This window comes from Myxine glutinosa, chromosome 6, assembly GCF_964187855.1.
Source record: "Myxine glutinosa chromosome 6, kmMyxGlut1.1, whole genome shotgun sequence".
NCBI lineage: Eukaryota > Metazoa > Chordata > Myxini > Myxiniformes > Myxinidae > Myxine > Myxine glutinosa.
Window position 1 is genome coordinate 54,976,681 of NC_136266.1, and position 26,555 is coordinate 55,003,235.

General features: G+C 41.9%; 1 protein-coding gene across 1 annotated transcript in view; it reads left to right on the forward strand.

Moving 5' to 3' along the window:
- LOC137429374 (rho guanine nucleotide exchange factor 28) overlaps nt 1-26,555 on the forward strand; it is a 252,669-nt gene that overhangs the window by 133,126 nt on the left and 92,988 nt on the right. The window contains exons 11-15 of the mRNA XM_078779849.1: nt 3,642-3,745; nt 4,170-4,555; nt 8,271-8,348; nt 11,410-11,575; nt 13,768-13,900. Coding sequence (XP_078635975.1) covers nt 3,642-3,745; nt 4,170-4,555; nt 8,271-8,348; nt 11,410-11,575; nt 13,768-13,900 — 867 coding nt within the window. The remainder of the gene's footprint in view (nt 1-3,641; nt 3,746-4,169; nt 4,556-8,270; nt 8,349-11,409; nt 11,576-13,767; nt 13,901-26,555) is intronic.

Here is a 26,555-nt window from a genome sequence, read left to right on the forward strand (position 1 = left end):
AATCACAGAACGCGTTATTGCGTAGGCGTGGCCGATGTGAGAGCGAGCAGCGAGCCGAGCCCAGCGCGTGCGCCATTACGGTACGTAATTCGATTTCTTCCGGAGAAAATAATAATTTCTCGATTTCTTATGCGCATTATTTCTCCCAATTCAGTCAGAGCGAAGGGCGGAAGCGAAGAGCGTTGTTTTTTTTGTTTACGGGCGTACGGGCGGGGTAGAGCGTACGGGTAGCGTTTTTTTTTTTTTTGGCACATTTGAGAGCGTATTCATTTATTTCACGTTGGCAAACTATGTTGCCGCTATGTTGCCGTTAAACTATGTTTTAAAACTAATTAAAACTAATTTGCGATTCTTTCGCTTTCCTGCGCATTTGTGCACGCTATGGCGATTTCTTTACCAAACTCCGCTAGCCGTTAGCTTTGGACCAAACCATTTCATGTAAATAGAGGGGGGGGGGGATTGTCACCGTACTCGCAAGCCGTTAGCTTTGGACCAAACCATTGCATGTAAATAGAGGGGGGGGGGGATATACTTTTAGATATATATATAGTACGGGCATGCCCTAGTATTAATAATCGCAGAAGTAAGGAATTGGCCTAAGTTTTTAAATGATATCATTTTCGAAATATAACGTTAATATTATTGTAAATATAATCATAACACTAATCCCTTTGTAGTGACTGCAAACTTACTGGAAGTTAAAATATATCATGTTCTACATATTAAAGTAGCAGCAGTTTTGTGTCCGTTACGTCATTACGTTAATAATGTCATTACGACGGCTGACTGCACTGACCGACATTTTAATTTACAAGAACACCCGCTCACTACGGGAGTGGCAGGAAGGGCCATTCATCTTTGGGGTATATAGATTACAGTCGATCTATGGTCGGGTCTCAAGAACATTGGATGTGTGTTCATTTACCAAGTTTCTTGTGGAGAGATCACCATTTGGTTTAAGCATTCGAGCAAGCACTCCATTCAAAATCCTTAAGGAACGGCTGGCTTGGCAAGCGCTAGCTAGCTGCTTGGTAAATGAGCACTCCTCCAACCCTTGAGGGGTATATAGATTACAGTAGATCTTCGCTCTGTTCTGTAAGTAAAGCTTACCTCATGGATGTCGGGATTCCTCCAAATTTCTTTGTTTAATGTTATAAACAGCATTAGTGACTGTTTAAAAAGCTAATAATATGTGTTTGTGGTTTATAATATTTTACAAGCCCAGGTACGCCGCTCTTTCACTTTTGGTCTTGTTTTCGTCGGTCAGCTTTGTGCAGAGAGTGCAACAAAGCAGGTGCATTTAATGATGGGGAGACTTGATAAAACAATTATCAATTTTAAAGAATGAACAATTTAAACTGTTGATCCCCAACAAAGGTGAATCATAATTTGCATGGAGTATGGATATTTCGGCCTTGTAAGATGCCCTAGATGTGCGCACTCACCTCTAAACATTCTAGCCGGATTTTGAATCCTGACCCAGCTATAAACTGTCATACAGGTATTTCACAGGCAGGGTGATTCGTCAATGTGTGTGCCGTCCCTCGGATGAACGTTAAACCTGCATCCCATTTCCTGACATTAGTTGGTGGAGGTTAAAGACCACAGGGTGTCCTTCACAAAGAGTAGGCGAGTTGTTGTCGGCAGCATGGCCCAATTGCAAATTCCTACCATACCTACTGCTGGGAAGGCAATGGCAAACCACCCAGTATAACCCTCACCAATAAACTGCTTCGGTGCACTGATGCTCTGTAACAGAGTATGGTACTCCTACATCAGAATCGGAATATATATTTCTTCAGCATCCAGGTTAAATGCAACTGGACTATCTAAAAACGCTCACTTTCACCTCCTGTTGGCATCTGACGCATACTACAACGTTAAGGTCAGAACCCAACCCATGGGATTAGAGAACCTATTCACAGAAGCATTTCAGCTGATGGTCGCAGATATGACTTCTTGCTGTTGTAATTACAAACAATATTTGGTTGTATGGCAGGTGCCAGCCGTTGGTCCGGATAAAAGTGGCCATTTGGCTGTGAATGTTGTGTGTGTGCGTGCGTGTGTGTGTGTGTGTGTGTGTGTGTGTGTGTTTGTGTGTATATATATGTACTTTATATTCATATATATCCATATCCATATCCATATCCATACACAGCTGCTGCATAAAAGCCTTAACCACATTGTGCAGGTACAATATATGGATGTTATGACCATGAACAATTTACTCAAAGCCTCCAGTAATGTTTTCTACTAATGAAGAAGAACCCCCCCGCCCCATCCCCCCCTTCCCATGCCTCCTCCCCACAAGCCCTCTCCCTCCCACAGATCTCCCGTTGTCCCTGTTCTCTGCTGTTGTACTTGTGTGCTTCCCTCTCTCTCCCCATCTTGTCTCCCGCTCCCTTTATTGTATGTTTTGTGTGTCCGTTTTTTTTCTTTTTTGTGATTAATGTTGGCTTTCACACGAGCCTCGATCTTGAATACAAAAAAAAAAAAAAAAACTATACATGAGCAGCTCGGGCTGGAAAACCCACAAACCCTATCTAACAAGGATGAGCAATATCTGAAGGTAATATCCTTAAGGAATAGAAAGATGAGAAGCATTGAATTGACAACAAAACGAGCAGAAGGCTCAGGTGTTGTGGTCCATCCATCAATACTTCAGTACGAAGGTCACTTTTGAAATCAGGACTCAAAATATGTTTTGCAGTAAGAAAACCTCTAATAAAATGGGGAATAAGCACAAAATAAGCTAAAATAAGCACAAGAACACAGAAATTGGACAATGGAACAATGGAACAATGGTCATATATTTTTTCATTTATCATTTATTTCATGTTTTATTTATTTGGATCTAATTGGAGACAGTATGTGAGACAAATAAAAATGGAACTTATAAAGAGCCTTGCTCAAAGTGAACAATTAAGCATGGATTAGGTTCAGTTCAAGTTTAGGGGCGAGGGTGCATATCCTCAGGTTGTGTTGGAAAACTACTCAAAATTGATGGTGTATTGACTGCAGCAAGGTACGGATAATGTTAAAATCCACCATGCTGTCCTCGACAGTGCAAAACGTATTGGTCCAAACTTCACCTTGCAGCAGGATAATGATCCAAAACACTCCCGCTGGAATAGTTAAAACTTTTTTGTAAGAGAAAGAGGAAGCTGGGGTCCTTTAACACACGGAATGGCCTCCTCAAAGTCCACAGCTCAATATCGATGAAGCTGTATCGGATGGTTTTGACAAAGAAAAGTATAAAATAATCCAACCAACTTCGATGATCTTTGGAAGGTCTTGGAAGAAGCATGGAACACCATTCACAAGAGTTTATAACAAAATTGTTTGAGTGTCTCTGGAAGAATTTTAATGGTTTTGAAAGAAAAGAGTTGACCTGTTCGCTGTTGTATTAGTTTATATCAAGCTATGTTGTGTATAAATTTGGTTATTTGAATAACATTTTCTTTTTCATGAAGGTCTATTTGCATTGAATACAAAGTTTTAGTGTCCTTATGCATTAGAGTAGAAAAATGCAAAATGTCTGACCTTTGCACGTGTGTGTGTGTGTCTGTATGTGTGTACTGTCATCGGTTTTCTTTCCTGAGCCAATCTTTTTGAGAACATATCATCTGCCTTTTTTTTAGGTGGGCACTATTCTGACATCATAGCTGCCCCTGTCGTTTGCGTGTCACCTGAGACATCTGCTAGCGCTCAAGAGATCTACATCAACAGAATGGTTGTGTCAGAGGTCAGTGATTGCTTGCATACTGTACACGTAAACTCCCTTCAGGGATGCCTGGTTTGACCTGTGATGTCATGGGCTGCCTGATAATTTAACTCAGGAGCATGGTAAAGCAGGTTTTGTGACAGCTAGATATTTAATGACCGCAAATCACGTCGGAGATCAAACCCGACGGATGTACCAAAGTAGGGGTCAGGACAATGGCGTCACACATGCAGACAAGACGGCCATTAGTATGACGAAATGCTTCAGGGAAAGATAGCCCTCAACACCCACACATCCTTCACTCTTTAAGCACATAAACCCTCGTGTATTTCACCAAGCTCAGAAAGATGTCAGTCAGGCAACTGATGTGGCTATCAACAGCTTGACGTCACTGAGGCCTTGTTAAAAGTGCCTTTTGCTTCTTGCCCATTCTCTTTACATTCAGGTGTGCCTGGAACCTGAAGCCGAAGACATGGTGGTGAAAGACATTGATCTGGACTCCAGCCTCCTGAGTACCACAGATATCCCAACTGGTGGCAGCGACTCCACTCACAAGAGCAGTCCGACCAAAGACCTGGACAATGTGGTTTTGCAGCCCAGCATAGAAGAGAATCTTGTAAGTGACACTATTGATCTGGTTGAGGATGAAGATGATGATGAGAGAGCGCAAGAAGATGAAGAGGAATTCCCTGAATCAGGCCCAGAGTCCGACGAGGATGATCGAAACACTTTTGCTGACACTCAGAAACCTCGTTCGTCTGTCATAAGAACATCATTTCGCTCCAACCTGCCATCTCATCGCTCCACCTTGAAAAGCACCAATAAATACAGGTACCGTAGCAATAATTGATCCATTTAGAACATCACCTTTTGAGTATGGGTCATGTTCAGTTGTTGTTTTCTTATTTGTCCAATGAATGAGAGGTCAACGTTTGCTGTGATTGTTATATTTTTATGTACCGTCTGTTTGATTTGCAGTTATAAATGAGTTCCCTAACAAGCAACTTACATGCGGGAGGAGGCCAATAGGCCAATCAATTCTGTGTGATGGTTGCCAACCCATGGCTTTTTTCTGTGCTCTATCCTCTTTAAATGCTGAGTGTCAAGCAAGGAAGCAGCAGATACCATTTTAAAGTCTTTGGTGTGACGCAGCAATGGTCCGAACCGTGGACCTCCCACACTCATAGTGGAGGCTCTAAAAATTACGCAACTGAGTCTGTTATTCAAGAGGATTTAATAAATAAAAGAGGAGTCTTTATAGAAGGAAATAAATAATTAATGAATTCGTTAGTGTAATGCTGAGTTAACTTCCTGTTTGAAATAGCATTTGAAACAGTGCACAATTTCTCAATATTTCACCCAAAGTTGCAAATATCATGTATTTTTGTCTTTATTATGTAGATACGTGCGGTACATTGTTGATACATCCTGGGGCTAGGTTTGTTGTCTGTTGTAGACAGACCTGTGTCAGCTGCTAGCTCATAGACTGTCTGGTTGGGTGTGATTGGGATGTTGATACCTCAGATTAAGAATCCTGGGTGAAAGGCCAATGTGACCCATGACTCAGCGCACACTTTTATGTTGTTTAAAAACAACATATTATGATGACCACTTTAATTCCTACATTTCTCTTTTGTCAAATTAAAACTTCTATTTAAAAACTTTATTGAAACTTCTATTAAAACTTCTTCTTAAACTTATATTATCAAATTAAGAAGTCATACTTTGTTACATTTTCTCTGATTCACATTTTTCCTTGGGAGTGATAAAGTGAAATCATCCGCAAAGAGGAAAGGAGTTTTTGAGGGCATCAGAGTGGTAACTTACATATACCAAGGAACAATATTGGGCCCAAGAGCTTCCACTGTGAGAGGAGTTGAAAGGATACTGTTGAGGACTATGCATTGACTGCATGAGTGGGTAAAGTCAGCAGGCCAAGACTGAATGGTTTGCCTTGAATACAATAGACAGAGTTGGGTGCCAGACATTTTCACATGGTCATGATATGACCAGAGACCTGTTTACAATTTTGATTCTCCATCCATTGTTGAGAGAGAAGCAGCAGCAAATCAAGAGTTGAGTCACCACGATGGAATCCAAATTGAGGATCCTATCTGAGATCAGTCAGTTCGAGAAGAGGAAAGACAGGTTCTAATGAAGGATTTCATGGCTGTGCTTATAACTGGGAAGCTAACTGGCCTCTAGTTGAGTTATCTGTTTCCACACCCTGCTTGCGAATTTGAGTGACGTTGGCTGATGGATGGTGGCCAAAGGTGGAGGACAAATCAAAGGGAGCAATAGATGAGAGGAGCAAGAACAGCAGCATGATTTGACAACACAGGCTCTGATGCTATTTAAGCCCATTACCAAGGCAGAGAGTAGAGGTAAGTAGGAGCTTTCTCTATCTTATCAAGTGAAAAAAGTCAGTGTCTGGGAGGATGAGGTTACACATAGGAACAGTAACAGAGGGGTAGGTTACATGAACTTTGTGGGATTGAGGAGGGGCACACACTAGCAATCGGCTTAACAAGGTGCTACCAGTACTTTGAGGAAGGAGACAGGTAGGAGTGTTAATTCTTCAGATTAGCCGGATAATTATTTTTCAATTGAGTTGAGGATGGACACACACTAATTGCGTGCCTTGTTAAATTATCTGAGGCTACCTTCGGTTGTGTATACCTTTCACAAAGGGAAGCAAGATACTTCATAGCAATTGCCTCTCCACAAGGCTGTGTCTACCAAGACGAGGAGGATCAATAGGATCGCTGCAAACAAAATTGGATGAGCCAGTGCATGAGCGAAAGCAGGTTTTTATGTCAGGATTCCTTAGCAGAGTCAATATCAGATCCAGAGGAGATGGAGGACTAATTATTGGTGAGAGGACAGATTGCAGTGCTTGCTAGTCAGCCTGAGTAAATAAACAGATTTTGTGGTGCTGTGGTAGCTCTCTAACTGCAGCCAGAAAGATTTGGACTTTCAAAGGAGCATGGTATCTAGAGCCTAGCGGGAAGAGGAGGAATATAGGTTGGTGGAAAAGTTAGTCCTTCCACAGGCGAAGAGGGAGAATGCATTATTTACAGTGATATGAGTTGAAAAGTTCACATAATTGGTTCGAGTCTTGGACTAACATTAGGTTTTAGCTGCAACACCATTGTTTGATGTTGTTGCGTCTACTCAGATGACTCGCATGATGGCAATTGAAATCATCACAGATGAGAAAGAGAGAGTTGGGCTGGGTGGTTACTAGATGGTCGATGTTGGTATAAAGGATATAAATAATAAATAGGATTGCATAACGTGAAGTAGTTGAAGGGGGATCAGATCTGTTAATGTGGAACATGAGCTGTAGGGATGCCTTTTTAATGTAAATGTTGACATCAGCAGGGCCTGTCAACGCAGAAGAAAGATGAGTTGGTGATAGACATAGAGGAATCATGAACATCTGCCACAGGAACATTTCTGCTGAGCACATTGTGGCATTAGAATGGAGTCCTCTAATGTTAGAGGCCCAAGTTGTTGTGGCAGGGAAACGAACGGGAGTGGAGCAGGTGAGGAAGCATGGATTGGGAGCAGGAGAATGTGTGGGGTGAAAGATGCGGGGATGCAGGCCTTGAGCGGATATCAGTTGCAGGCCCGCATTCATTGAAACCAGGATTCATGACTGATTTCCAAGTTCTGCAAAATGAATAAGTTCGTATATTATATGGCTATGTAAGCCCTATAACTAGTCTGCCATCAAATATACTTCAAATATTTTACGAATCCAATATATAAAGTTCCTTCCAATCATTGACTCACTCATTCACCCAATTACTCACTCATTCACTGACTCACTGATATAAATGTTTCGTACCTTCAAGGTGAGCTAGAAAGCTGATGCAACTCGAAGCCAATATCTCAGGAAAAATCACAAAACAGTCAGAAAATGTCCATAAACGAAAATCTCCACGAATAAAAGTCAGCCGGTGAAACCTCGGTCTGCTCACTGTGGGTCACATGACCCAAGAAAACGGGGCTTTCACTAGAACTGGTTGCTCGGCAATGCTACCGCGTGCCTACTCCTCCTCTTATTCTATAGCTTTTGTCGTATTTACATTAAAATTACTATAGCTGTAAACTTTTAAATAAAGAGTTCATTCTAAACACAAATTCTTGATTTATTTGAGTTGTATAGCTGCTTACAGAATGCAAGCACAATACACTTTATCAAATATATAAAGCTCTCTCATAAACTACATCATCGAATATATAAAGCTTATATTTTTATTATGTATGCACGTGCAATGCACCCGAGTAGTTGCTTGCAGCGTGAAAGCATACCCCACTCGCATAGTATAAAATGGTAAATTAATATACAAAAGCTGATACAACTAATTTTACTTTTACTGCTGATACACCACAGTCGTAAAGGCCCAAATAATGTCTTCCTGAATTTCTTGTTAAATTACAAAGTGTTGTATTTATCATTCTGAGTTTGGTTGCAGAGGTTGATAGAAATCCATTTGTAGTGTGTTTAATTACATTTTCTATAACCGTTATTTTCCAGACATGCATCAAATTCTTGGGTCGAGGGACAGAGAGTTGCGTCCTTTTCTCAAAGCTCCCTGACCTTGCCACTGACCTTGTAAGTACCCAGCTAAATGTAAAATTTAATACTGCATTTTTTTTCATCATAGCCACAGGCATACATTGGCCCCTTAGGGGGCGGTTGTAACTTTGAATGTCGTTGCTCAATACGGAACTTTCAAAATGACACGATCCACTTCAGAATGCTTTGTGCACATACTCAGAAACCCCCCAGTAATAGCAGCCATTGGGCCATGCTAAAATATATCGTGCATTAGGGATGAGGATTGCTAGATAAAATGGCTCACAAAGCTTCTCTTCTAAAATATGTCAAAAATACTGTTATGTGGGTGGGGGTATTGATGACTTTAGACCAGGTAGATTTGTATCGGTAGCCTGCTCCGATTGTTGTGTAGAAACCACCATGTAATAAGTACCTGTTTAGCCCGGATGTTGGATAAGTTGTATATCTGTCCCCGTCACGAGGGGGTGGGGCATGTTGACTAGCTTTGGGAATAAGGATAAATTATCCCTTGTATATCTTACCCTTGGTGATTTATCCTTTGTCCCTTTTGGCACCGCACCAGAGACACTAGTAGGAAGTGCCCATTAAATTGCACTAAATAACAATAAAACTAACCGGAAGCCAGTTCTGAGCACTGCCGATGGGACACCACCAGCTACATCACCACGAAGATCAGGCGGGCCAAGAGTCACGCCCAGAAGGGCAGTGATTGGGTGGGAGTTGACCAACAGGAAGGCTGAGTAGGAAGCATCACGCTGATTGGCGGAGAGCGACCGATGATGTCAGAAAGCAGACTGCGCGCTGATTGGTGGAGAGCTGAGCCTGTGGTGATGAGGGAGGACAAGATATGACAAGTGTAATAAGATAGAAAAATAAAGTTTTGAAAGGAAATAAGTAATTTTTCTTCCTTGAATGGAATTTTATTTCCCCCCTTTAATGATATTTATATAATAAGTCACTTGTAACCGGAATATCACCGATTACAATTTTCCGCAGATGTCCACACACATTATAAAGATGATGAAATTATAGAAAGTGGAGATTCCAATCCAAGACGTCGAAAGGAAAAGAGAGGAAGACAAGGAAGTTGAATAACTTACTTGACACGCGATCATGGCCGTCACTAATTGGGCTTTACGAAATATCTGTCCAAAAATTATAACCCCTCCATCCCTTCAGCCTATCATGGGTGATATCTGTGTTACAGAATGCAAAACCTCATCGTCTGTTCGAACATTTACGAGACAATTAGATAAGATAAAGGATTTATGCAGCCAAAGGTGATCATTTACTGTGTCACTCTCTGCTGATCTGGAAATGATGGATGGTGGTTTGATAAATAGAACATGCTCATCAATCCTCAAAATTCTCACGGACTCTCATGCTCAGATATTATTGCATAAACGTGTTGAATATTTAATAAATGCATCGTCATTTTGGAGAGGAGGCTGCAGGACATAAGGATGGAGAGAATCCAAAATATAAGATTTTTTTCTTCAAAGGTCACAGCACCATAATTTGAGTATCTCATGCAGAGCCTTTCACATGCGGGGAGAAAGGGCACTACTGGTTGAATACAACAAACAGCAACAGGCATTTTAAGGCCATTTTCCCTGCAAGAGCAGGGGTGAGCCTTGTGGGCCCCATGACGATCTTCTCCATTTTGCCCTATTTTCTGCAACTCTCCTTGTTAACCCCCTTGCCCACATTTCTTCTTCCACCACCTTCAGCCAAGTATTTCTCGGTCTTCCCCATCCTCTACTTCGTTCTACATTCATTTCCACCACTCTTCTCAACCAGTCACTTTCATCCTTCCTCAACACATGACCAAACCATCTCAAACTGTTTCTCTTCACAGCATCAATCACAGGCTCTATTCCCATCATCTTTCGCAATTCATCATTTGTCTTCCTCTCTCTCAACGATACTACACACAACTGTTGAATACATGATAGTTTATATAAATTGTTCCAATTTGCAATGCATTGGAGTAAATGTAGTATTTACTGCCCTTGTTTCACATACAACACCTTCATAAGAGTATCACATATACAGCCCATCACATGGAGGGAAGTACCATTTGTATACATTTATTTATAACTAAAGTGGGATCAATTGAATCGATTTACAATGCGTTTGTTGCAAGAGTTGCAAGGCTAATCGAAGAACCAGGTGAAATTAAAAGTTGCAAGAGCAACGCTAATGGTGGGGTAGCAGGGAAACAATTGGGCGCAACAGCCAAGGGGCCAGAGACAAACAGAAGTAACAAACAGGAAACAGAGAAGAGAGAACACACGGAAGTCAGAAAGTAGGAGGGTTGGATTATAGTAAGGGTTAATAGGGGTAATAAATATCAGAGATCAGGGTGGGAGGTGACGTGTTCACATCTTGCTTGAGGCCCTGGAGGGAAGAATGGGAAAGAACAGCCTTGGGAAGGTGATTCCATAGATGGGAGAGCCGAGGAACAAAGGAGGTGAGGTCTCCAGCTCGGCTGAATTTTGGAAGCTTAACGAGGAGTGGGATAATGGAAGAACATGTGCATCCTGGAGTTTCTGGGGAGGGTCGGAGGACTGAGAGGGCAAATGAAGCAATGTTGGAGAATAGACCCTAGATAAAACAGGGATATAGCGTTAAAGTAAATGTAACGCTCGCTGCCCTTGTTTTGGGTCTGGTTCGTTATTTAAGTCTTTAATTTTGTTTTTTTTACCAATGTGGATTATATAAGCTTTGTTTATCGTTTGTTTGTTTATCGTTATTTTCACGACGTGAACAAGGATTGTCCATAAGCTTTCATTCTGAAGCAATGATAAGAGAAGCCACATTCTTGGTTGATGAACTTATTATGATGGAAAGTTACTGGTGATGCCTCGTTGCAAACCCCATCTTTTATGGTCATCACAATAGATTTAGTCCTAACTTGCAGCAATGTACGTTTTGCGAGGTTAGTTAATGGAGTTAGTCATTTTTATGTCATTATGTAAAATTTCAAAGGGTGTACCCATAAAGCAGTTTTGTAGGCCAATAAAGGTCCGAATGAAGAAGCAGGCCTCACTTGCTCTTGTGAAATATGTTATGGGATCTTTAACGTCTCCAGGCATGAAGATGGAGCTGAGCTGTATGTCAGGAAGTCAGAGCAGGAAAAGAATGCAAGGTTGACCCCACTATTGCTACCTAGTCCTGGATGCGACAAATCTTCACGTGTTGGTAGAACCTTCAGCTTTATCAGGACCCGCCTGGGAAGTAACAAGACCAGAAGCAAGGTAAGACTTGTTGCTTCGAGAAAGTGCTTCATCGATGCCTCTTTCCTTCATCATTAAACCATTCCAGTAAAACCTGCATTAATTACCGAGTAACCAATTTTGCTGAACAATTGTTGCCGCAAAACGCAGGTGGCTGCATGATCAAGTGTTTATTATATTATTTGTGCTGTGGTTGTTGCTTTTTATTGCTACTGATAACTGAAGATTAATTTTCTTAATGAGGTCTTTACATTTCGTGAAACACACTTCATCATCTACTTTGAAATTGCAGTTATAAGCATCGTACCGGTAGTTTGCAATTACTCACTGCCTCTGAACCACCTTGAGAAGCCATTTTTCCCCGCAAGGCAGGGGTTGGCCTTTTTTGGGCACCGTGATCCCCTTTTTACTCCCGCCAGGGAGTAATGCATTTGATCGTGTCCGTGTGTGTGTGTGTGTGTGTGTGTGTGTGTGTGTGTGTGTGTGTGTGTGTGTGTGTGTGTGTGTGTGTGTGTGCGCGCGTGTGAGTGTGAGTGTGTTTGTGAACAAGATATCTGGTAAAGTTCTGAACGGATTTGGATGAAAGTTGGTGGGTTGATTGCCCTTGGGATAATAAAGAATTGATTAGTTTTTGGTGAAGTTCAGGATATTATTCTGGATCCAGGAATTCTTTGAAGGATTGTTTACCATTGGAAGACATGGCTCATTTTTTTTTTACATTATCTTCTATATATTCTATATTTAACATTTGATATGAAAATAGTTTTCATATTTGTTGTAAATGTAGTTTAAACTCGTGGTTATGCGTTAGAGCGGTGTATTTTGTTAGCAGCGTCGTCTTCAAGGTTCTTTTTTTTTTTTCTAATAAAGACATATTCTGTCATTTTAAAACCACCAAAGTGTGTATTCGGTTTCCCCGTTTCATAAAATGTATCGTTTGATACGTATCTTGCTTTAAAACTGTTTTTTTTTTTAACCTCAGAAGAGATATCAACATTTACCTCAGTGAATGTCACTCGCGGTGTCAGTATTTGATGAACTTATAAAGAGTTAGGTGAGTTATAAGTGTGACCAGCATGTGCACGGGATTCTTCCCAGAAGAATGAGTGGTCGCATTAGCTTGTACGACTTAAAATGAGCGAGTTTTGTTTTGACGTTTGGGCCAGTTTTACATGTTGTATCCCTAAGGAATGAAACGAACGTTTTCCTGGCTTACAATTTTATTTGAAGTCACACATGCCTCAAAATACACTCACTTATATAGAATTGAACGCTGAATCGGAAAATGTAAGTGAAATTGCCTTGTTTTTTTTTAAACATTATCTTCTATATATTCGAAATATATATCTGTGCAGTCAGTGTCTGTCTTGTGTTGTCTTGTCTTGTGTTGTCACTGAACTACTCCCTCAAACTTTTGTGAAATCGTACTATTCCAACTTGACCCACGGCGGGAGTATGCGCTGTACTGAGTGGCGTTCTAGTTGAAGCAATGTTTTATGGTCGGATGCCCTTTCCTGCCACCAACCCTGTTAGTCGCATCTTGCGACACACAGGGAATTACCAGTGAACTGGTACTCAATTTGCCGACCTCAGAAGAATGACAGGCTGGGTCAATCCCCCTGGCGTTAACTCAGTGATCGGTCACTGCGTCTGACACCAATACAAGTTTTAGCTCCCAAAGCATCCCAAAGCTCTACAGTCCCAAAGCATCACAAATCTACATATATTGAAAAAACAGTTTCAAATGTAGAACTGCACCGGAGTGCACCGCTATCATAGTATTTAAATTGCATCAGATGTGGCAATAAATGCTAATTGTTGCTCCCAGCTTGCCGGCTTGATGACAGAAGACGCCATTTACATTTTTTGCGGCCTTCATCCCTACCCCGTTTAGAATCCCGTGCAGGCACGGGCAACTTGCTAGAATATACAATGCATCCTCAGGGCCTTGGGATGTCTGTGCAGTGAGAGTGTCAATATCTAGGGGACTTGCGATGATATTGTGGTCACTTACAGCTGTTCGTTATCGATCTCTAGTGGGTGATCACATGGTCAAGGTGCCATACAAAGCAAGTGAGACGTGACTGTATCATGCGGGTTTTTACTGTCTTTTTCTTATCAACTACATGAGGTTGTTGTGCAGTGGCCAAAACTTCCGTTTTCTGCTCTGCAGTCACAAATGCTGTTACATGATTTGAAACCCTTTCATTCAGCAGCCTAAAAACAAGGAGACCAAGGATGATGTCAATGGAGGGCATCACTTTAATTCTGCGACGTTCTCCAGCCAGACAAACTGCAGCTACTGTGATCGTAGCCTTGGGTCCAAGGATGCATACCAGTGTGTGGGTGAGTTGGGTGAACGCTTGGTGAACCACCACATTATTTGTTTTCCTTTGTGAAGATGGAATGCTCATAAACTAAAGATATAAACACTATGGGCTGAATTTATGAAAGGTGTTTAGCGAGCGTCATGCTAAAACATGCCAAACCATTAAAAGCTGACAAAAACATCATTGTACGCTCACAGCTAACCACACATCTAAACAGCAATTTACGAAGGGAGATAAGCAGCTGTTTAGTTTAGTGCCGATTAGCCTGTGAATCACTGCCTATATCTGCAACATCCAATTGAAATGATGCACTTGCATGGAATCACAGGGCCATGGACAATTGCTGGAGAGGATTCAGTGCATTACTCCTCATCGCATGTTGTTTAGCTCACACTAGATTCAGCAGCCAACAAAATGATTCCTTCGAGAGTCTGTAACTCCGGACAAATTCGATATTGTCATATTTTGTCATTGGATCTATCTTCAAAGATTCTCAATACACTTGGGTGACCTATCCTATTCCTCTCCTCTTCTGCCTCCGCTTGAGCCAATTCAAGCGCTCTTCGTGCATTCATATTCGCCGTCCCATGTACACTACGAATTATAAGACTTGCAATTCTTATACGTATAATTATTCTCTGCAGCTTACTGTAATTAGAACTGTAATCACTTCAGTGACCGGCATTCTTTACTGCAGTACATTAACCACAATAGTGTAACCTATAGTAATTCTAAAGTTAACTGAAACTGCCAGGTATTATATGAGGGTACAACTGCAGTTCTAACTATACCATTTTTGCCTGATTCTTGCTTCAGGGCCTTATACACACTCTTAAACATGCCCTCACTGATGTGTAAATGTTTCTTTGTTATTACCTCTGCCACCAAAGGTGGATGGAGGGTATGTTTTCACCCCTGTCTGTCGGTTTGTTTGTTTGTTTGATTGTTTGTTTGTTTGTGAACAAGATATCTCAAAAAGTTGTGGAAGGATTCGGATGAAATTTAGCAGAGATGTAGCGCATGTGACACGGACGAAATGATTAGATTTTGGTGAAGATCCGGATTCGGATCCGGCTGGTAGAAGTTTTTAAGTGATTCTTCACCATTGGGAGATGGAACCAAAAACGATACATAGCAAGATATCTCAAAAAGCTATGGACGGATTTAGACGAAACTTGGTGGACCGGTTTGGTGTCTGACAAGGACGATTCGATTCGATTTTGGTGAAGATCTGAATATGGATTCGGATATGAGAATTGTTTAACTTTTAAGTGATTCTTTGCCATAAAGTGATCGGGCTAAAACCAACATATAGCAGGATATCTCAAAAAGTTTTGGACGGATTTGGACGAAACCTGGTGGACATGTTGTGTGTGTGACAAGGAAGAATCGATTAAATTTTGGTGAACATCCGAATCCGGATCCAGCTAGTAGAATTTTCTCAGTGATTCTTCGCCATTGGGAGATAGGGCCAAAAACTATATATAGCAGAATATCTCAAAAAGTGGTGGGCGGATGATTTTGATTAAATGCGATTCTGTATTGTGATTTTCTGGTCGACTCTAGAATACAAAACGTAAACTGTTCACCAGGTGGAGGTATGCTCTCTACGGAGTGCCGTTCTAGTTCAAATGCTTGTTATTAGGTTTTGATCCACATTAGATAATCACTCTTTGGCAATTGGAGATTAACTTTGAATGGGTGACTTTGAATGGAATGCTACACTCATCTAACTCTGAAACACCTTTTGGAAATCTGGCCCTATATTGTTGAAGAAGGGTGAGGGGGAAGAGGATAGTTTGTATGACTATCCTTTCAAAAATTTCAGGTCTGAAGGATTGCAGAAGGAACAGCCGAGTTGACGTCCCCTCTTCAACGATGCAGTATTTTAACAGTAATGCTCTGGACTGGTAGCTTTTAGTTATACATTGTTACGGAACCGCACTTCGGCGGCTACCACGAGGCGGTTCCTCGGACCCGCCTTTCTGACCTCCAGATCTGAAGCCACTAGCAACGGATAATTCAGTGGTCTGTCGGGTTGTTAGTTAACCACGGACGCCAATTGAAACCACCAAACCAAACCGAGCAGGGTTCTCACTCCTTTATCAATGCATTACCTTACTGATGTTTTGTTGATCCCAATTGGGGACCGAACCCACAATGGCCACCCATCTATTTATTATGTACAGCCGAGCGAACCGATGATGGTCTTTGACTAATTACGTAGCCAATCAGTGGGGCAGAACTTCCCATCTAATTTTACATGCTAAATTGAGCCAATCAATAGAAAATCGACAATTTGAGCAGGATGGAAACAGTCTTTACCGAAATAAAAAACACCTATTTACAAGCACATCAATCAGGATTCAAAGGCCCATATCTACATTACTGTAAATCATTTAGAACCGGCACAACAGACCAGATACTTACCCATAACGCTTAGCCCCCTTAGACAATCTTACATAAACAACTACACATCGGACATGGTGCCAGCAGATAATTCCGAGGAAATTTAGAGAGAAGAGGAAGAGAGGTACAGAGCAGGGCATGTTGGGTCAGGGTTAGAGGGCATGAGTCAAGGGGCCGGTGAGGCAAGGTTAGAAGGAGGGACGAAAAAAAATAACGCAAAATGATTTCAAAACTGCTCTATGGCAGATGTCTTCAATTTAATTATTGCAAAAGTGTCAATGGAAACACACCAATTAATTAATACTCAAAACTAGCAGGCACTTTACCCATCTTGGCCCACCTTTGGAGGGCAATGTGCTGTCACAGTCTTGGAAATGCATTTTATAATTCTAGTCATTTTTGATTTATTTTTTTTATTGATCACAATATGCCATACTCCATCCCATATCATGATAAAAAGACGATTTGTAATACCGGCTTTATGGTGGCGCTATTTACCACCACATGTCAATTTTGGAGTTTCCGTGACGTCCACGTTTGTTCCATTATACTATTATAGCATGAAGATTTCTGCTGAAATATCCCCTCAATTTGTTACTCGTTTTGTGACCACCTGCACGGGTAACTCAATGATAATCTCGTTATGAATGCATCATTGAAAAGAAAGGTACTGAAAAACTGGAATGCAAAATAATGTATTGTGCATCATTGAAAGAAATATTTTTATTTTTTAAATGAGCAACACCTGGAGCAGGGAGGAAGAGTTTCATAAAGTGAATTTGTCAACAATGTTTGGAAACATGTTTGACAACATAGAATTACATGTAACTGAAACTGTATGGGTGTGACTTTTATGTATAACTTAACTAGCAAAGATACTACCACACACCTTCCCCTCCCTCCTCCCACCTCCTCCCACACCACTCCTCCCTCCTCCCATCCAATCCCCCATCCATCCTCCCAAGTTCCACCTACCCCTTCCCCTCCCTCTTCCCTCTCCCTCCGGACCCGTACCCTTTTCTCTCTGGACTCCCACCCCACCTTTTCCCCTCTCTCCTCCCACAAAGGATTTTTTTACAGGGTGTGTATTAAAGTATATGTGTACACAATAGCTTCTAAGAAAAAGTTTTAAAAAATCTCTCGGGAATTTCCCAGTGGCCTGACTAATTAATTAGTATGCTGGCATTTGATTTTCTAATGTTAAGCCTATTTTCGTTGCCTCTAATGTTTCTTTACTTCACAAAGGACAGAAAAGACAAAGCTATATCAAACACACATACACGCACACATACACGCACACAGTGTCTTTTCTAGGGACAAACGTTATTCAAAAAAGATGTCGGGATGGTTTCACATGGTCATTTCTTGTCATCATCCCTGCCTTGTTTGCATAATTTTTGGAGTAACCTAACGACATCCCTTTATACTTAAAAAAATGTTTTTAGTACTTGTTTCTTCACTTTTTATGTAAATGTATACCGATGTTCTACTAATGATTTAGAAATGTTGTCGTACAAACTTTATAGATGTGCTCACCAGTGGCGTACTGAGGGTGTCTGGTGTCCGGGGGCAAAACATAATTTTCCACATCCTCCCTGCCCCTGCTCCCAATCCCTTCCCCCCAAATCCCTAAACTCAGTCGCCATAGGGCATATTCATAGGTAAAGTCAGATCTTCATATTAAAATTTATAATAATTGACCATTAACCACTGCACTCGATGCAGCATACCAAAACAATGATGAAAGGAACACAAAATATCAGTTCAAATATATATTCAATTCAGAGCTGGAGTGGATAATCGCCTGTTCAGGCTGTTCTCTATGATATCATTTATCATATCTTATTATGATATCTTATTATTATGATATGATATGATATCTCTATGATTGCATTTATGTTTATTTAAATTATACAATGGACTACAAAATGTAAATGTTTCATGATATTTGTTATATTATATCACCTTTATCTATCAATATTGTTAAAATGAAGATCAAATAGCTGGATGTTGAAATATGTTTTAAAAAGTCAAAACTTTACATGGGGTGAACTTACTTTTTCACGCGACTGTATATATATGTATACGAAAATGGGGCAAATGTGTCCAGCGGCCCTGCCCCCCGTAAAGGTGATTGACAGTCATAGTCCCACCCATCCCTTGGATCCCTTCCTATTCTTTTACAAAGGAATGGAGTTTTGCATACTTTTCGTGCAATCCTTTCAAGCCATGAAAATTACAATACCAAAGGATGCCTTACGAAGTATAACTTTGTTGGATGGTACCAGAATCATTGCTATTGATAGAAGCAGGTCGGAAATATGCTGTCTGAAGATGATTTTGATGATGATGAACAAGAGGATAAATTTCCAGATTTGACCAATCTGGGTTTTTTGCTTTTTGTTGCTTTTGCCATGGTCTGAAATACTGAAAAGTGATCCCTGCCATGACAATCACCTGAAAAGACCAAGTAGGCTCTCATGTGTAGCTGAAGTGACCTTTTAGAGAAGATAGTCCAACTTTTGTTTTGTATGTAGCAGATGGGACCAACATTTTTTTCCATGCCATCCCTAGATGGAGAGTACTAGAGTATGCTCTGATAATGATGTAAAGATGAACTTATTCGATTTTGGGGATAAAGAGGGCAAAGGTCAAAGGTCAGAGGTCATGTTAAGTAAAATATTTGATAACTTTAGAACAGTTGAAGGGATTTAAATTAAATTTGGTATCAGTATTATCATGATGTAAAGTTAAATGGATTACATTATGGGGTCATGAGGTCCCATTAGGTAAAGATTATTGTGCTAACTTGTGAACCAGTGATGGGATTTTGACCAAACTTGTTACAAGTATATATGATGATGAAAAGATGAACTGATTACATTTTGGCATCACAGGTCGAAGGTCAGAGGTCATGTCAGGCAAAAATGTGATACTTGGGAGCAGCTGAGGGGATTTGAATCAAACTTGGTACAAGTATTTATAATGACTAGCCGAAACCCGTGGAACATCCACGGAAGGGAGGATGTGGTGTATGGATAGAGTGTACCATTATAGATGGCTTCGGGGATTTGCTTGTCCGAGTAAGAGTTAGGAAGAAAGATGAGAATGAAGAGTGCATATATGAACAACGATCGCCGACACCGGCACAAATGCATGCTCTGGATTGTCCACTCAGTGGACGGCTTGCTGTCGCCTTCGACTGTCCAATCAGATGAGACAGCTGGCTTAACGTCCTCTGATGCGACGTCACACCTGCGAGGTATCAGGAGGCGGGAACCGAATCCAAAACAGAAGCTAAAGTAAAGACCATCGGAGATCTCCTGCGGCAGCGTTTCTAACCGATGTGGTAAAGTACAGTACGTACAGTAAAGGACATTCTCATTGATCCGTTGATTAACTATAACTGACCTGCGCCGCCCTGCTGTAGCTTGACATGTTAGCAGGTACTCTGACCTTTTTCACAACTTCAAATGGCGTTTCATAAAATCCTGCTGTGACTCGACATGCGCCGCACCATAATCATTGGCTCATAAAACCCGACACTGCTACAGAGGATTATACTACCACCGGAAGCCGGCACTTGGTTGTCCACAGAGGGAGGGAAGAAACACACCATGTGGAATGAAAAACAAAATGCTTTAAAATATTCAAGAAAGAAACTTTTTTTTTCATTTAATATTCCGTAAGTATTTATTGTACGACTAACGATTGGCAAAATAAGAACCTGCTTTGGGCAATCGCACACTATACCGTCGAGGCCGCTTTTACAGAATAAGAAGGAAATAATTAAATTAATGCTTTCCTATTTACATCGTTGAGTCAATACGTCAAAAAATCATTTTTTAAACCTGTAATCACTGGTTGTAGGGAATGCAGATTTGACGATCAGCTGATTTATGTGTGTGTGTGGGTGTGTATTTTAGACTTGGACAATATAAGAAGGAAAATTGCTTTGCAATACATGCCCATTTGCAAGTTTCAGATCAATATCAGTAAGCAGTAAGCACGGCCCATTATTTAATGACACCACTCGACTGTCCAATCAGCGGACGGCTCGCATCGCCTTCGCCCAGCAGACGCCAATACGATGGCGTCGAAAGATGGCGTCGTATCGGCCGTTAATCGGATGCTTTTGGGCCCCAAAGTCGACTAATTCAGATTTTTCGAGTCTGGCTGTACGTGATAAACAAAGAGCGCGGTTCGTAGATCGTAAATCCATTAGTGCCGTGGGCATCGGGTCACTGGGTGCGGCGTAAAAGGGATAACAAAGTCGAGTCCTTACGGTATTATTATATAGATGTTATAATGTGGGTGGAGGCATATCGGTCGAAGGACGTCTTGATATCAAAAAGTGCTGTTCTCGTTATTTCACTATTATGTTAATTTTAAGATTTCACCATTTTATTTCCTCTGCATTATAAGAACGTACCTTCACCACTGCAGCGATGATTGTTCAGAACAAAACATGCATTATCTCATTTCCTATGCATGGGTTGTAATCAAAATGTACCTTTGTTTCCTCAAAACAGTACCTTCTTTTAATGATAGAAGACATGTTAAGTCTTCAAATGTACACCATAGGACTGTGAGGCCTGTTCCAAGGCGTTTTTGTGCAGGCTGAAACAAATGAAGTTTAAGACCCCTGTGTTGGAGAGCAGGTTGACCAAGGATGAAGCCTGTTTTTGTTGTAATTTAATAAGGCCGTTAATTATCTTCAAAGGAGGTGTTTAAATTTATTCAAACACCCAATTTTCATTCATGCACTTGAAGTTCCTTTAGTATGCATACAAAGTTTCTGGCCACTAGGTTTCATGATTTTAGATTTATGGAGGACACACACACACACACACACACACACACACACACACACACACACACACACACACACACACACACACACACACACACACACACACTGGCTGACTGACAAACGTTCTCTTTTATTACTAGCAAAGGTACCTGGCGTTGCCAGGCAACTCAGTCGCTTTGCTGATAGGTGTATTAAGAGAGGGGGGAAAGAGCGGAGGGGAGGGGGGGGGGGGAGGAAGAGGAAGGGGAGAGGGGAGGGGAAGGGGAGAAGGAAGGAGGATGGCAGTGGTAAAGGAGGATGGTGGGAAAGGAGGAGTGAGCGGGGATAAGGTGGATGAGGGTGAGTGGGTATCAGGAGGAGAGGGAGCAGGGAGCAGGAGGAGAGGGAGATTGGAACAAGAGGAGGGATGAGGGGATCAGGAGGAGGAGTGAGTGGGCAGAAGGTGGAGGGGTGAATGGGGATCAGCAGGAGGGGTGAGTGGGGATCAGCAGGAGGGTTGATCAGAGAGCAGGAGGAGGGTTGAGCAGAGAGCAGGAGGAGCGTTGAGCAGGGAAAAGGAGGGGGTGAGTGGGTATCAGAGGATGAGGAGGAGGTTGCAGAGCAGGAGGAGTGATCAGGGGTGTTCCATTACCAATAAGCTTGAAGAACGTCGCTCGCCAAGTGTCTTAAGCACTCAAGGTAGCACTCCACGGAAACGGTTGATAAGGAGCGACCGGCTTGGCAAGCAACACAAAGCTGATTGGTAAAGGAACATACCCCAGGAGGATGGGGTGGGGGAGTTAACTTTCCATTGTTAACTTTCCCCAGATAAAGGGCCCCCAGCCTGTGCTCCTTATATCTTCTTCGTCTTCTTAAGTTTTATGGCATTTTCAGAGCCACGATGCACCTCGACATAACAGCGATATGAACTAGAACGGCACTCAGTAGAGAGCATACCTCCACCAGGTGAACAGATTATGTTTTGTATCCTAGAGTAGACCAGGACATCACAATACAGAATTACATTTAATCAAAATCATCTGTCCACAACTTTTTGAGATATCCTGCGATATATCGTTTTGGCCCTGTCTCGCCATGGTGAAGAATCACTTTAAAAATTATACTAGCCGGATCCGGATCTTCACCAAAATTGAATCGATTCTTCCTAGTCAAACACACAACCTGTCCACCAACCTTCGTCCAAATCCATCCATAACGTTTTGAGATATCCTGCTATATGTTGGTTTTAGCCCTATCACTCAATGGTGAAGAATCACTTTTAAAAAATTAAATAATTCTCATATCCGAATCCATATTCAGATGTTCACCAAATCGAATCGATTAGTCCTTGTCACACACACAACCGGTCCACCAAGTTTCGTCCAAATCTGTCCACAACTGTTTGAGATATCCTGCTATGTATCGTGTTTGGCCCCGTCTCCCAATGGTGAAGTGTAGCCTGGTGCCTGGTGCCTGGTGTTGGCTTAGCGGTTAGGGTGCCGGCTTGGGATCCGAGGATCCTGGGTTCGAATCCCGGTCGATCGCTGAATTAACGCCAGGGGGTTGACTCAGCCTGTCATCCTTCCGAGGTCGGCAAATTGAGTACCAGCTTGCTGGGATGAATGATCCCGGTGTGTACCCCGGTTTAGAATAGGTACACCATATCCCTACGCATCGTAAGAGGCGACCAAGGGTTGGCGTCAGGAAGGGCATCCGGCCATAAAAAAAAAAACACATTGCCTCAAACAGGGAACCATGATTGTGATGTCAACCATGACAATCTAACTAAGGCTAACCCCTGCTCTAGCGGGGAAAATGGCCTTTAAAAAAAAAACGATCATTCATTCATTTTTTTCCCAATGGTGAAGAATCATTTAAAAAATCATACTAGATGGATCCGAATCCGGATCTTCACCAAAATCTAATCATTTCGTCCTTGTCACATATGCTACCTCTCTGCCAAATTTATTCCGAATCCATCCACAACCTTTTGAGATTTCTTGTTAAAAAACAGACAGACAGACACAGGGTTGAAAACATAACCTCAATCCACCTGTTGTGGCGAAGGTAACAAAAGGAGACTTTGGAGTTTATGTAATCTATAGCTGAGTTTCTCAGTAAAGTTTTCTGTAAGTGAAGGTGAAGAAGAATTATCAGGAGCTGAGTTTCTCCATAATGTTTTCCGAGTTTGAAGAAAAAGTTTCTCACCGAGTTTGAAGAAAAAGTTTATCACCGAGTTTGAAGAAGATCTGGGCAGTGTATTTTGCCAAAAAACACAAGGAATAATAAAATAATCGCTTAGGCCAAAAAAAATATATTGCTGGTCTCTGGTCAGACCAAAGTTCCAGAATTGATGCGGTGATGCGGTTTTTTTTTTGGGTTTTTTTTTTTGAAAAGCATGGATTGCACATATAAAGGTGTTTTTTGTGGCCTCATGCCTTGTGGTCCTCCTCATCTGCCGTGGCGCCGTCCAGAGAGAAATTAAAGACAGCCAATGGGACAGGTCGGCCTTTTTGTAAATAATGAACACAAGCTTAATAAGTTATTTTTTAAATGTATTTTTTCTGAAAATCATTAAGTTATTCAAGCATATTATAGACTGTCATTTCGTTGTCGAGATCGCCTTGCCGTACCGTCAAACATTCCAATGCGTCTATCGTGTCAACACTGCGCATGCGCAAGTGCTCTAACAGGCGATTGCCGAAGCATTTGAATGCTGAAAAAACCGCGCATGCACAAATGACTACACCCCTGGACCAATCTTCGTGTACGGGATGAAACGCTGCATGTGTATCAAAGCCGCGCATGCGCAGATGGGCTGTATGGTGTGGTTCAAATCGGCGCATTCGCAGCTGGGCTAAACGGCTAACGCGGAAGCGCTTGAATCCATGCCGATGGTCTCCCACGATCTCTTCTTCCAGTCCACCAGATTATCACAGACACTTACAACTTCATGACAAACGACATAGGATCCAGGCCTAACTAATGAGACCACCCACGTCCCGCAGTTCTCTAGGCCTTCTGGTTGCTTCACACGAACCCGACAAAGAACGTCTTCGTTTCAATAAATGACAATATCCAGCCAATTGGATTCATGACGGCACGTCACACAAAACTACTCATATCTTTGGAACGGCTGGTTGGATTTGGACAATCTAAACGTAGTTTTGTAGGGGAGAACCGTGCGCGAACGTCGATACCAATGGCGACAATACCCTCACAGACCCGTATTTCCCGAGATAGCGCGCCGGCCCGGCAACATGCATACATAATAGGCTCCACACACTCGAAATCGCGTTTTCGGCGAGAACGTGACGTCACGGCTCACTTAATTGCAATTATCTCGTCTCAGCGCCGCCTCAAGTATACACGAATACTTGAGGCAGCGCGGTATTGTTTATGTTTAATGTGGTCTATAATTTATGATGTGCTCTATATTATATAGACGGCGCGCGCTGTTGTAGGTGCCGTTGGAAATTTGAAGAAAAAAAAAATTGTTGACGCGCAGGGTCAAAATCGATGCGCACGCTGACCAGAGATCGGAAATATATATTTTTTGGCCTTATGTTGATGTTTTGCAAATCTCAGTAGCTGAGGTTCTCCATTGTGCTTTTAGGAAGAGGAAGAAGAAGCACTCATGATTTGTTCACACTGTTTCTCCGTATTCATTGTTTGCAATCACAATAATGAAATTATGACAAATGGGAATAACGTTGAAGCATTTTGCAACTTGGAAAAAACATCCGATTTATCGTCTCGTCCATATGTATTACTAAAATGTGTTGCAGTATCTACGTTCTGTTGTTCAAATACCGTATAGAAGAAGTTTTTTAAAAATCTCTCGGGAATTTCCCCGGCCTCCCGATTAATTAATTTTATTTTTGTATTTCCTTGTGTAAATATGGAGGATTTATGACAGCCTTTCTTGCATATAAATAAATAAATTAATATGTTTAGTTATAAGAATTGGCGATTTATTTTAAAATTTTTAATTCCACTCCAGATTTCAGCACATAATTAGTCCTCTAGATCCGATCCTCAAACCTGAACACAGCTTTCAATTCTATACTTTAATTAGTCCATGAGGGTAGATTGTGTTTCCAAGGCAAGGGCACGTTTGAAGAGGCCGAAACAAAATGATGGCTAAAAGCCCTGCGAGGTTATGTTGAGCTAACCGGGCATGAAGCCTTTCATGAAGGTAAGCCGTTTTTCTCTTCAGAAAGGGTATTTATATTTATACAAACACACAGTTTTCATCCATGCACTCCTTTGGAGTTCCTTTAATATCCATGCAAAGTTTGGGGCTGCTACGTTTTATGGTTTTGAAGTTGTGGAGCAGACACACACACACGCAAATACATCAAACTACCTGACTCTGTAACTAACACACATTGCCTTTCATTATTATAGATTATAGATTGCCATTCATCATGAATGTAATGCAACCCATTCTACCAGCAACTTATTTACTTTTCATGGTACAATTACTTCTGTATCATCAAGTTACTGCAATGCACAACTCAGGGAAATGTACAGTCTGGGTGGCTTAGATTGTCAGGGAAAGGGAGAAAATGGTTGAAGAAGGTATGGCACATTGACTTGCATGAAACATTATGCTGGTGGTTGTTTGTACACAAAGAACATGCTGTGCCATACCTTCTGCCTGTTTGTGCTTGTACGAAAAAGGTTAGGCCTTTGACAGTGTGAATATGTCTTGAGCAAAAGCTGCTTGACTGGTTTTCCTGTATTTGGAGACAGCAAACAAAATAAAACCTGCACACCATAGTTTCCCTCTCTCTCCCTCTCTCTCCCTCCCTCCCTCTCTCCCTCTCCATCCCTCTCACTCTCTCTCTATCTCTGACTCTCTCCCCCCACCTCTCTCCCTGATTCTCTCTCCCCCACCCTCTCTCCCTGATTCTCTCTCGACCTCCCCCCTCCCTCTCTCTCTATCTCGCCCTCCTCCCCTCTCTCTCTCTATCTCTCTCTCTCTGTCCCTCCTCTCCCTCTCTCCCTCTCTCTTTGACTCTCTCCCATCCTCTCCCTCTCTCCCTCTCTCTTTGACTCTCTCCCATCCTCTCCCTCCCCCCTCTCTTCCTCTCTCTCTTCCTCTCTCTCCCTCTTTTTCTCTAATTCTCTCTTTCACCCCCGCTCTCTCTCTATCTCTCTCTCTCTCTCTCTCTGTCCCTCTCTCCCTCTCTCTTTGACTCTCTCCCATCCTCTCTCTCTCTCCCCCCCCTCCTCTCTCTCTTCCCCCCCCCCTTCTCTCTCTCTCCCCCTCCTCTCTCTCTCTCCCTCTTTTCTCTGATTCTCTCTTGCCCCCTCTCTCCCTCTCTCTCTGACTCTCTCCTCTCTCTGTGAACTCTCCCTCTCTTTCTGACTCTCTCCATCCTCTCTCTCTCTCTGATATTATTCTCTCTTTCTCTTTCTTTCTCTCTCCCTCTCTCTCTCTCTCTCTCTCTCTCTCTCTTAT